This window comes from Salvelinus alpinus, chromosome 2, assembly GCF_045679555.1.
Source record: "Salvelinus alpinus chromosome 2, SLU_Salpinus.1, whole genome shotgun sequence".
Classification (NCBI taxonomy): domain Eukaryota; kingdom Metazoa; phylum Chordata; class Actinopteri; order Salmoniformes; family Salmonidae; genus Salvelinus; species Salvelinus alpinus.
The window spans coordinates 120,888,816-120,901,031 of NC_092087.1; the positions used below are offsets into that span (position 1 = coordinate 120,888,816).

Genomic DNA, 12,216 nt, shown 5'->3' on the forward strand with positions numbered 1-12,216 from the left:
ATGGGTTATTGTGTGTAGATTGAGGGGGGGGGAATAATTTTATACATATTAGAAATAAGGCTGTAACCTAACAATGTGGGAAAAGTTAAGGGGTCTGAACTTTCCGAAGGCACTGTATATATCTATGACAGAGACAAATATAAAAAAGATTACATTTATTTCAACAATAACAGATGAGTCAATTTAAATGCAGGCTTATTGGAGAACATCAATACAAGTTGCATCGCAAACAACTTCTACAACATAAGTATAAAAAAAAATGAAGATCAAGAATCCATCTCTGAAAACAAAAACAGAAAAGTCTGACCAGCAATCGTCAAAACGGATGATTTAGATGTAAAGAACTTCCACACACCTTCCAAAAGACATTGTCCAGAATTGTAGGCTTTGATTGCTGGATTAGTTCAGCACATGAAACAGGATCTGACAATAGGTATCCTCACTCAGTTGTTTATGTACAGAATAAATGCAAGGATGATATAATATACAACAGTATGTTATGTGCATTTTGTGAAAATCAGAGTGAATGGTATTGACACTTGTAGAACTAGGTATGATGAATCCCAAATTGACAAAACTCCTACTCCTGTAGACCTGAAAGGATTGGAAGTATCCAATATGGCTATAACACAGAAAGTCAGATATTACCATATTGGTCCAATCTTTTCAGATCTGCATGAAGTGCCAAGGGATAGGAGTTAGAGGTCGAATTGGTATTCAAAAGCAGAGTTTCAGAAAATACATTATTAGGGGAGGTAGGGGTGTTGGTGGGGAACATAGGATCCTAGTGAAAACCTCCCGTTTGCTGCTGGAACACATCAATTGTGTCTTCATCTTCCATTTCCAACTGAAAAAACAAAAGTCATAGTCAAGATCAGTTATAGCATCATATCAATTTATAAGCATTTTTCTACCAGAGTAAACCAGCTTCAATGGGCAGAATAAAACATGTTTTTAAAAATATTTTTGGGGGGTATTTTGAAGTTTTATTGACAGGTTCAGATCAGAATGTTAAAGGGGAGCCAGATGAGAGGATTACAGGAGAGAAAGTAAGTGGAGGAACAGGGATTGAACCTCTGCCTCCAGGGAAATATGTGGTCCTTGAGGCAGCCCCCGGCACAGGATAAAACCGTTTGCCAATGAACAGTCAACTCAACCATATGATATGAGGAACAATAACAAACCTTATCCACCAACTTACTTGTGCTGGTGTGTCTGTCTCGTTGATTGGTTGACCATCGAACCGGAACCGGATTTGCCTAATCGTCAGGCCCTGTGAAAAGGCATCACAAGACACTTAACTATTAACTTCAAATACACAATACTTCAATCAAGGGAACTTGTGCATTGCAATAAAGCCCTCAGTCTGGATGCATGTGTACATGTTGCTTGCTTGGTGAGTACAACATCCTCCCGATTTGGCTCATACCTTGCTTGAACTCCGGACCTCTGCCTTGTAACACACGTGACCGCCCTCCTGAAGCGTCTTACCAGTCAGCGCCACGCGAAAAGCTAGCTAGTCGCTAGCGCAAGTGGGGATACTTCAGGCTGAGGAGTAAGTTTCACACATCCCCATGTGCTACACATGCATGTTTGTCAGTCAATGGATGCTGATGTTGCCTTACCTGTCTTTCGCAATATGCCTTCATGAGTTTGCTGAGAGGTGTGTGCCTTTTGATCTTGAACTGCACCACTGAGCCGTCTTGTCCTGCCACCTTCAAGTTGATGTGGTCATTGTTCTCCGTCTTTACTCCTTCCTTAAAACAGATTCCATGATTAGAGAAGGGAGTGGATATTTGGATCATTCTCTAGTAACTAAACTATCATTCACATCAAAACTAACTTTCAAATCACGGATGATATTGGATAGAGACATTATTGTGAAGTGCAATGGTCTGCACGGAATACTCCCGATTCATAACAATGCAATGTTTACAACAAGCTAATTGATCATGTTAGCATGCTAACTACTGTATCTAGCTAGCTAGCTGCCTTACTGTTATTCGGGCACGGGCCCTCGACGTTAGCTAGCTAGTCATCTAGGTTGCATCATGACAAGAAAACACATGAATATGAACAATATGAATATTACATTTAAATTAGAAAATTAAACTGCTTATATTGACTGACAACGTGAATAAATCACAAAAGGCACATTACTGATATTATTCGCTAGCTAGCTACACGCTAGTAGTTAGCCTAGCGGTCCAGACCGATTCTGAAATATTTCCTAGTAAATCAACCGGTTTAGTAAATTAGCTGCTCTAAACCTCAAACCTTTTCAGAATATCATACAGACCAACATAACGAAAATACATCTTCACTCAATATTGCGAATAAAATACGTTTCATTGCTCACCTTGGGTTTTTCGTCTGCCATGGCTGCTACACTTCAGCGACTGTGCGCTTTCTCCACAACGCTTCGGCAGGAGCGCGACTTCCATCGGCGCCAGTTTGGAGAGCTGTCTGTGCTGCGCTTTTTCCAGGCGATACATTTCTGAGCACTCAGTGTGTGTGCAGTGTTACATTTCTGAGCACCTACAGTGTGTGTGCCCAGTGTTGCTTGTTGGTGTGAAACTGTATGGGCGCAAGTGGGTTAGGGCAGCCATGGCAGGCATATGAACATACCACATACAGAATGTGGCAATTCTTTAAAATTAAGACTTTAATTTTCATGCGGTGAAACAGCTGTTTGAAAATACATTTACAGTACATACTTCTGTTCAATCTCATTAAAGAACCACACATGAATTAATTTGCCAGTCTCTAAAATTGACAATACCTACAGCAACAATTTATATTGAAGTTTGGAAGAGTCCTCCCATTGTAACATTGGTACTGATAACAGAAAATGGCTTCAGAACGCAGACAGACTGAATACAGACATAGATAGTCAGACACTCTTGTTACATACTAGTACATTGCAAGGGACACCCATAAGCCCTATTTTGAGTGACTGATTCATGTCCTATTGTACCACTGCAGGCAAAGCACCTTCACCCATGGGCTGTTTGGATGGGGATGCAAGGTTTACGACGTCGCAGAGTCGCAGATAGAAATGTAATGTATAGAGCTGACAAACTTCCCTATTCAAACAACTTCGTTCTACTCAATACAGGTCTATCTGAAAGTGCTGTGATATTTCACCCTCCTGGATAAGCCCCAGGTTTCTACAAACTAATATTAAATTGCTCCCAAGCCATTCAAAGTCAAGTATGCAGGGAAGAGTTCAGTATGCAGGGAAGAATTCAGCAGTAAACTGATCTCAAAACAGTAGACAGAGCTTGCTTCGCTAACAACATCTCTGGAAACCAATACTTTCATGACAAGCACCTAAAAATAAATAAGGATTCACAGTCACACACCTTGGCAGGCCACCACCTCCCATAACTGAAACATGTCAAAATAGCACTAATAGAAATATATAGGTAGAAATAGAAAAATCCCACCTGACCAGATAAAATAGCGCTCTGCTCCCAAAAATACTAATAATTAAATTGTATATTCACAAAGTTCTTCTCAACAACATTATGCAAGTGTTCAGCATTTTGCCATCTGTACTGTCATTTATCTTCATCATTTTCTACTGAGGTATTGTATTGGAATAAAGTGAAAGGGGGCAGGCGGAAAAGAGATACATGTATACCGTATGCGACTAGTCTAGGGCTTCTTTTCCATTAACTGTGACAATCGGGAGATTGTCCCTGTCCAATTACTGGTAGTTCATTGTAAGTCTTGTGTAACTGCCCGATATATATCATGTGATAACTTCCACTCTTATCACATGCTAGGCTGGCTCTTATTGACCGTTGAAAGTTACATTTCCAAGTATATATGACTGCTCTAAAACCAAACATTGTAAGTCTGTACGGCATTTCTAAAGTGCAGCAATTCTGTAACAATTCCATTCAGAGAAGATTGGGCTTGAAGTCGAATTTAGTTTTAACATGACACCTAACAGAAGAACAATGTAACAAATGGCACAATGATAATAGCGCTTAATAACTTACTAGTATATGAAACATTCACAAATACATTGATTCTCCCCCAAATACAGTCTTTGTAGTGTCAACAGACTCAAGCTCAAGCTGTCCCCACCATGTGTTACTGTATTGTCCATGGCACCATTTTGGGGTTAGGGGGGCTATAGAGCCCCCCATATCTCAGCTGGGGGGAACTGGTCCACCTCCCCAGTCTCTGTGCACTGCTGCTCTCCCAGTGTGAACGTCAGCTTGTATCTCATCCGGACCTTCTCCTGCGAGAGACACACAGGCACAGAGTTAGAATGCCAGCTTAGCCTGCTGGTTAGCATTGTAGCATCCTTTCGATTTCAAACTAAAGCACACAAATGATCCAGGTGATATGAGATATGGGTAGCTGATGTCAGGAATCATAAAGACCAAGTAACAACTAAAGGATGGAATAATGTATCCTGAACCTTAGCAGGGATCACACAGACAAAATGTATGCACTCACTGTACCATAACGTCTACTAAGTGGAATATATTATTACATTATAAAAACCACATTTTCACCTCATGCAAATATCAGATGAATAACTTTCATTGACTACAGTAGGAGGACTCTCACCATCAGTGGGTTGGCCAGCAGCATGACTTGAGTGATGGCGGCGGGGGGAAAGATGGGGTTAAAGGGCGCCAGGTCAGTTCCCGAGGGCGGTTGTAGTCTCACCTTCATCGACTGGCAAGGGGGAAGGAATGAACAGGGGGGGGGGGGGGGGGAGTTATCAGTGACAGTTTGAAGACAGGCTTTGGTTCATATATATATATATTAACTCACAAATATTATAGTTTGAGAACTTCACTGCCTGCCTGAAGCAGTACCTCACTGAACATCTCACTTGTCAGGAGAGTGAGGATTCAAGTATGCTAAAATATTTTCCTCAACTACAGCAGGGTTCCCCAACTGGCAGCGTTGGTTTTAATTGGCCCCCCAGGTTCTAAGCAAACTTTGTTTTCTCCATTGTTGGACATAAAATACTCTCAAAACACCAGGAAATCAGCTCCAAGTGATTTTAATGTTGGGGAGCTGTTGCTAAGTATTCCCACACATAGAGATATATGTGGTCATATACAAAAGTAAGCAAGGTTTTAGAATATGATATATTTTTGCAGTCTACAAATGATCTGTAATTATTTTCTGGCTCCGACCATCCACTCAAGAAAAATAATTATCCCACGGCTGAATCTAGTTGATTATCCCTGTACTACAGTGCAAGTACAGACCACAGTGTATTTGAATAGGTTGTAACAGTGCGTGTCCACTGTCCAAGTCAGCCTTACCTTGGGTACAGCAGCCTGTAGGACTATGTTCCTGACGAGAAGAGGTGCCGTGTTCAGCATGGACACCACCATCACCAGCACGTCAGGCCGGCCCGGCGGACAGTCGGTGGCAAAGTGCAGGAGAACGCGGACCCCGTCTTTATCATAGGCCGTCACAGGACACAGCTTGCCTTAAACATCACAGAATGACAGACAGAGGAAGAAAATACTCAGTATCTGCACTTCCAGCCACTATACTGAGCCATCTGTGTTGACCAAACTACAGTACCCAGAAACCCCTGAATCAGGCTAAGGTCTTCCTGGGACTCACTTGGCTTGATAGCTTCCAGGGGCACGTGGACGTTACTTAGGGAGATCTCAGGGAACTTGGCTGGGCTGGCCTGCCCCAGCGGGAGAATCAGGATGGGGGACAGGGAGCAGAGAAGGGGGCTGTCATCAGCCTGGGTCTTAGGGGACAAGGTAGGGGCTGCAGCAGCAGCAGCCGGTAGGATGCCCAGAGGAAGAGGGCTGGATCTGGAGGCGGGGATCCCAATTCTCGGGGAGGCACTGGCACCCATAGCCTCACCCATCCCAAACAGGTCGCCGGTGTTGATCACACCAGACATGCTATAGTAGATGATGACAGATGGATGTACATTAAAACTGTACTCTCTACCGCCCATCCCTACTGCATACACTCAAAATAATAGATCAAGTAATAACGCCAATTGGTTATTATAGATGGTGGCATTTAAATGTTACTTCAGTTATCCACTTTCTAGCCTCCACAGTTACATGGTGTGCTACATGCTAGCTAGCATCTAGCCTTCACAGGAACATAAAGTATGATTGGTAGTGGAGATGAGCACCTCTTGGGGCTGCCCAGATCCAACATGGCCAGGTCTTGCAGACTGTGGTTCAGGGAGGCGGAGACTGCCTGGGCAGCAGCACTGGGGTAGGGAAAGGAGGCCGCCACTGAGGATTGTGGGCAACTGACATGGGCGGCTGTCTTAGAAACAGGCTCTGTTGTAGAAGCTCCTAACTGGTCCAAACTGGCGGCTGTCGTAGAAGCTGCAGAGAATACAGTAGCTGGGAGGGCGCTGCCAAACAGGTCCAAAACTGGGTTGGGAGCCTGGAAGAGAAGGGGTTTAACATCACATTAAAAAATGTGTGTCATGCTAATATTGTTAAGATCAATATTTCCAGGAAGGATAAATATTTCTACCAGATAAATGCTTCTGAAAGTATTGACTGGTTAGGACACTTGAAAATGTACCTGCAAAAATGTCGTCCACAGATTATTCAAGTCATCTTTTGCAGGAACTGGGTCATTAAGTCCTGAAACAAACAAACAGTCCATATATCAGTCAATTTATTCTCCTGTTCTATCAAGAAAACCCACATTTCCCGGAAGAGGGAGAGACTTTGGCAATATATGTGGGTATTAGGTGAGTCTACTATGTGAATTCAATGTCAAAAACATGAATCACAATGACACACAGAAGTCTAATGCTTTCTTATCAGATCCAAGACATAAAGGTGCTGATACAGGATGTGCTGTACCTAGAGAGAGGAACTCTTCATCCAGTAGAGACAGTGCGGCAGAGGGTTTGCTGGGGCTGGGGTCCTCCATGGCAGGGCAGGCCTGAAGATCCTGGAGGGGTGCAGACCCGTACAGCAGGTCGGCTGGGATGAGGTCTGGGTGCTGGGCTAGAGGAGGATGCTCTGGTGGTGAGGGGCTCTGGAGGTCCAGACCAGCCAGGTCTATCAGGATCTCAGACTGGTTGCTGTCTTTGGTACCTGGCCAGGGAAGGAAAGAGATTGATTGAGTTTCACTTATTTGTTGCTGCTATCATGATTTGGGAAGTTCACAAGATGAGGGTGAAACAGTCCAAGATGATAAATACAATAAGACACCAATGTGTTCTCAGATGAAGGGGGGCTTATACTTTTGTAAAGAATCCCCAGACCTGGGCCTGAGAAAGGAAAAGGTGGACAATCCCTGGTAGAAAATAAAATCTGTGAACCCTCATGTTCTTACATTGTGTAGTAGTTGATGGTCCAAGTGTCTCCATCTCTCCATTGACAGTCTGTCCCTCCACAATCCTCTTATAGGAGTTGATGACGCGGGACAGGTCATCGCTGGCCTGCAATATGTCACCTGGGGGTCACGAGAGATCAAAGGTCACAATGAAGGCTCATCCAACCAATCAATATGACCAATGGGAGGGATTTGACTATTTCGGACAATAAGATGCCAGGCCTCAGGGGGTGTTGGTTACCTAAGCTGCTGTCATTGTCCTCTGTCTCTGTGGCCAGCTTGAACACAGTCCCCCTCAACTTGTCACAGTCACCGTAAAGCTCCTGAAATGAAAAAGCAACACCAATAATAATATTATGTGATGACAACACATTTCATATATGCTTCCAAAGTGTATTAACAACAAAAGACAGATTTTTCAGGCAAACTTTCATTGTCTTGGAAGCGATTTCATTTTATTTTCCACAAAGTTAGTCTATAAAAAGTGTCTATCTCAATTTTTTTGAGGGGGAAGAGTCTACAATAGTGATAGTGAAGTAAGATGTGGACCAACTTTGATAAGCTCCTTGTCTCCGTCCGCTGATTGGTCCCCGCTGAAGTGGCTGAGCATCTCGTTGAGCAGTTTAACACTGTTGTTGACCTCCTCCAGGGTGCCGCTGCGCTTCGACGCTCTCTGCAGCCTCACCTCATCCTGAAACACAGCACACACCTGCCTCAAACCCACTGGGACACAGTGACTGACAGAGGGCCGGATTCAATCACTTGTCGTCATTATGGTCGTCATCAACGTCATTATGATGTTTGTGTAGCAGCTCTGTTTACACAACTACTGCCTAGATCACTGGATGCGTGTCTGTATGATGATGCATGTAGGCTAACCTCTTTGACCATGTTTTTGATGAGGCGGTTGGCCTCCTGTAGATCCTCAGGCTTTTTGCTCTTCAGAAGCTCGGCCAGTCGCTACAGAGAGAGAGAATAATAATAGGTCTAGAGTCTCTAGTACTCTAGTCTGTTTCCCACATTAGGGTCCAGTCACAGCAGCCAAGCCCCGTGACAGATCCCAGGGCTTGAGAAAACATATTTTGATCATAGATCAACTTGAAGCTCTGAAAAGCAAACACGCCAGGACCAATGAGAAAAAGGATGAGACAGTCAGGAGGGTTTTATAGTGTAATTGTTATTGTAATGACATAGATTATGGCTATCTAGCCTATGCTATTTGCATCCCAAAGACAGAATTCAAACATATATATTTTTTAAGATAACACAATTAAAACGTTCTTCACAAAGTAAATTCATAGCGTCCGTATACAAAGATCTTCCATCAAACATCATAAGAAGGAAACATCTCACCTTGCTCTTCTCCTCGTTCTCAAACACAGGATTCTTGGGCCGGGATGGGGGCAACAGCATCAGCGTCTTATCCAGAGGAAGCTCAGGGTCAACTGTGACAATACCTGAAAAAAGGCAACAGTTAGAAGTGCCATGGCGACTTTACAGTATAGGCTAAAAACCAATGAAAACCTGAAATAGGGTAATTTTTTTATGTTGAAATCCTACCTTGTTTCTTCAGCATTTGATAAGCTTCACTGATCTTAGCCTCATCGGGTAAAGAGAGCGTCCAGCTGAAGAGCATATCTACCACTCTCTTCTTCACCACCTCCGACACTCTGTCACCTAGATACTGGAACAGGAACAGGGTTCATCTGGATGGATTCCATTTTAACAAAGCCACAAATTACATACAGAACTATGGGATTAAGGACCAATACAAAACAGTTTATATGATCTACTTACTTTAGGTGACACCACTTTGATGAGTTCATTTAGAAACCTAAATTTCCCAACTTCGTTGTGAAACCTTTTCCCGCAGTTCTTCATGCACGCCTCTAAAACCTGCAAAATTAAGTAGTCAATGTTAAAGCTCCAAGAATTATAGGCCTTGTGATAAATTACAAATACACAATGTAGGAGTGGGATGTTACGCACCATCAAAGCCTGTATCGCCTCCCATTCTTGTGGGGACTGGATTTTATGGGCTAACAATCTCACAGCAATCTGTGGGCTGAAATTAAAATGATATAATATCAGAATAAATCTCAAACAATTCAAGGATTCAACAGTTCCAAATTAGCCTAATTTGAGATTATGCAGTTAAACAATAAAAAGTTAAAACCATTACATCTTCAGAAAACCCTATTGATTACAATGAGATTACTACCGTAACACTGCAGAAATGAGTTCAGCTTCTGAAATATGATCCAGGGGACCTGCAGTAAAGTTACTTGAAGAGCACAGAAAAAGCATCCATACCCTTCCAATTCCTTATTGATTTGGTCACAGAATCCTATAATGTACTCCAGGTCTTCCTGCCTGTTGGATGGGTTGGTGGCCTTGTCTGCAAGGGGGAAGGATCACATGAATATCTATCCCTGAGTTTTCATAGGCTCCTTTATATAAAAAACTGCTCATGGCTGACACCTGAATGTGATAAAAGCCAAACAGGTCATGTATTACTGCACATTTGTCTTGACGCAAGCACTGCAAGATCTAGTCGAATGCAGGCAGCCCTTGCAGGAAATTAGGTAACTAGGTAGGCAGTTAGCTAGTCAGAGTTGTGTAGCCAGCTGGAGGTTAATTTGTAAACAACTACAGTAGATACAGTAGTTGCTAAGCTATCTAGCTAGCAAACTAACTCCCAAAATCTTGACAACTAGCAAACAAATAGAAGCTTAGTTAGCTAGCTACCTAACAAGAGTCAATTAAGGGTCGTGGGCATTGTGAACATGAACTGTTGTTGCCAAAATAGCTAGCTAACGTTAGCTCATTGCAAAGCCACCTCTCATGCCCCAAACATTGACTCAAAACACGATAAATAAATGAACATAGCCATTGTTAACATTTGTATAAAATGTATATTCTAGCTGGCACTGGTGAGGTGGTTGTGAATGGCCAAATTGTTGAACATTACAACGATTCATAAAGAAGTACATATAATTTAATTTTCAAGCATGTAACTCACTGAGCCACGACTCCAGCGACTCCCCTTCCGCATCCGCCATATTCACTGCAGATACACCACTGGGCGTATTCGATTATGCTGAGCCACGGGGCACCGGTCGTGAACGGGAAAAAGCGGCAAGAGAGGAGAGCATTCTCAAATCGAACAGTAATCTGCTGCTATCGGTTATGTTGTCTACATCATGATGCATACATCTCTTTTCCTTACAACATTTTTGAATTTTCAAAGAGTTTTCATTGGTAAGGCAGATAAAACGTTTTTTTATCGAAAGCAATCACTTTTGCATGTGAAAACAGAATCCTACTCATTACTCCACGTGCTTAACAATGTCACTTTTGTTTGGGGCACACTTAGCTGAGGTTTTGAAAGGGGCACCTGGCTCAAGCCCAGGAGGCAGCCAATGTTATGGTAATTTGTCAGTACAGATGGTTTGTTTAGCCTACATAGCAGGTTAGGATAATTATCGTAGCGTGTTAGAAAATGTACATCGCAGTTTAGGTGAATTAATGTAGCAGGTAAATAGAACTAAGGTAGCGGATTAGGATAATTAACGTACAGGTTAGGAGAACTAACGAAGCAGGTTATGTGAATTAACCTAGCAGATTAGCAGAATAAAATTGTATTTGTCACATGCGCTGAATACAAACAGCTTCTACCCCCAAGCCATAAGACTCCTGAACATCTAGTCAAATGGCTACCCAGACTATTTGCATTGCCCCCCCCCCCCCCTCCTCCTCACCACTGCCACTCTCTGTTGTCATTCATGCATAGTCACTTTAATAACTCTACCTACATGTACATACTACCTCAATTAACTGAAAATGCACTGTTGGTTAGGAGCTCGTAAGTAAGCATTTCACTGTAAGGTCTACTACATCTGTTGTATTCGGCGCATGTGACTAATAAAATTTGATTTTAAATTTGATTTGAAGACCTTACCGTGAAATGCTTACTTTTGAGCCCTTAACCAACAATGCAGTTTAAAAAAAGTAAGTAAGAAAATGCAACTAGTCAGGATGCTCTCGATGGTGCAGCTGTAGAACTTTTATAGTATCTGAGGTCCCATGCCAAATCTTTTCAGCCTCCTGAGGGGGAATAGGCATTGTCATGCCCTCTTCACAACTGTCTTGGTGTGTTTGGACCATGATAGGTCCTTAGCGAAGTGGACACTAAGGAACTTGAAGCTCTCGATCCACTCCCCTACAGCCTCGTCAATGTAAATGGGGGTTTGCTCAGCCCCACGATCAGCTTCTTTGTCTTGCTTACGTTGAGGGAGAGGTTGTTGTCCTGGCACCACTGCCAGGTCTCTGACCTCCCTATAGGCTGTCTCGTCGTCGTCTGTAATCAGGCCTACCACCGTCGTGTCGTCGGCAAACTTAATAATCGTGTTGGAGTCGTGCGTGGCCACGCAGTTGTGGGTGAACAGGGAGTACAAGAAGAGACTAAGCACGCACTCCAGAGGGGCCCCCGTGTTTAGGGCCAGTGTGGCAGATGTGTTGTTGCCTACCCTCACCACCTGGGGGCGACCTGTCAGGAGGTCCAGGATCCAGTTGCAGAGGGAGTTGTTCAGTCCCAGGGTCCTTAGCTTAGTGATGAGCTTGGAGGGCACTATGGTGTTGAACGCTGAGCTGTAGTCTCACATAGGTGTTCCTTTTGTCCAGGTGGGAAAGGGCAGTGTGGAGTGCAATAGAGATTGCGCCATCTGTGGATCTGTTGGGGCGGATATGTGAATTGAAGTGGGTCCAGGGTTTCTGAGATGATGGTGTTGATGTGAACCATGACCAGCCTTTCAAAGCATTTTATGGCTACAGATTTGAGTGCTATGGAGCAGGAGTCACCTAGGTAGGTTAGGAAAAGGGTTAGGCTTAGCT

At 43.3% G+C, this 12,216-nt stretch overlaps 2 protein-coding genes across 2 annotated transcripts; both read right to left on the bottom strand.

The window, feature by feature from the left end:
• Positions 1-140: 140 nt before the first annotated feature.
• On the bottom strand, positions 141-2,562 carry LOC139568516 (small ubiquitin-related modifier 2-like). Its single transcript, XM_071390390.1, has 4 exons — positions 2,360-2,562; positions 1,626-1,757; positions 1,202-1,273; positions 141-847 (listed from the first exon to the last, which is right to left on the bottom strand). The coding sequence occupies exons 1-4, from the start codon at positions 2,378-2,380 to the stop codon at positions 785-787; spliced, it is 288 nt and encodes a 95-aa protein (XP_071246491.1). The 5' UTR covers positions 2,381-2,562; the 3' UTR covers positions 141-784.
• An 85-nt stretch (positions 2,563-2,647) lies between these two features.
• Positions 2,648-10,497, bottom strand: LOC139568513 (ADP-ribosylation factor-binding protein GGA3-like). Its single transcript, XM_071390388.1, has 17 exons — positions 10,346-10,497; positions 9,637-9,721; positions 9,313-9,388; positions 9,121-9,219; positions 8,884-9,007; positions 8,677-8,780; positions 8,203-8,283; positions 7,877-8,014; positions 7,565-7,646; positions 7,324-7,443; positions 6,846-7,082; positions 6,559-6,620; positions 6,152-6,414; positions 5,614-5,909; positions 5,304-5,473; positions 4,591-4,701; positions 2,648-4,255 (listed from the first exon to the last, which is right to left on the bottom strand). The coding sequence occupies exons 1-17, from the start codon at positions 10,383-10,385 to the stop codon at positions 4,145-4,147; spliced, it is 2,199 nt and encodes a 732-aa protein (XP_071246489.1). The 5' UTR covers positions 10,386-10,497; the 3' UTR covers positions 2,648-4,144.
• Between the last annotated feature and the right edge of the window lie 1,719 nt (positions 10,498-12,216).

What these genes read in the sequence shown, in the direction of transcription:
- LOC139568516 (XM_071390390.1), bottom strand. Translation starts at nt 2,380, where the DNA reads ATGGCAGACGAAAAACCCAAG. An exon ending in TGGCAGACGAAAAACCCAAG is followed by an intron (nt 1,758 to 2,359) that starts GTGAGCAATGAA and finishes ATCTGTTTTAAG; the next exon opens with GAAGGAGTAAAGACGGAGAA. An exon ending in AGACAGACACACCAGCACAA is followed by an intron (nt 848 to 1,201) that starts GTAAGTTGGTGG and finishes TTGTTTTTTCAG; the next exon opens with TTGGAAATGGAAGATGAAGA.
- LOC139568513 (XM_071390388.1), bottom strand. Translation starts at nt 10,385, where the DNA reads ATGGCGGATGCGGAAGGGGAGTCGCTGGAGTCGTGGCTCA. An exon ending in AGGCGATACAGGCTTTGATG is followed by an intron (nt 9,220 to 9,312) that starts GTGCGTAACATC and finishes TTAATTTTGCAG; the next exon opens with GTTTTAGAGGCGTGCATGAA. An exon ending in GGACAATGACAGCAGCTTAG is followed by an intron (nt 7,444 to 7,564) that starts GTAACCAACACC and finishes CGTGACCCCCAG; the next exon opens with GTGACATATTGCAGGCCAGC.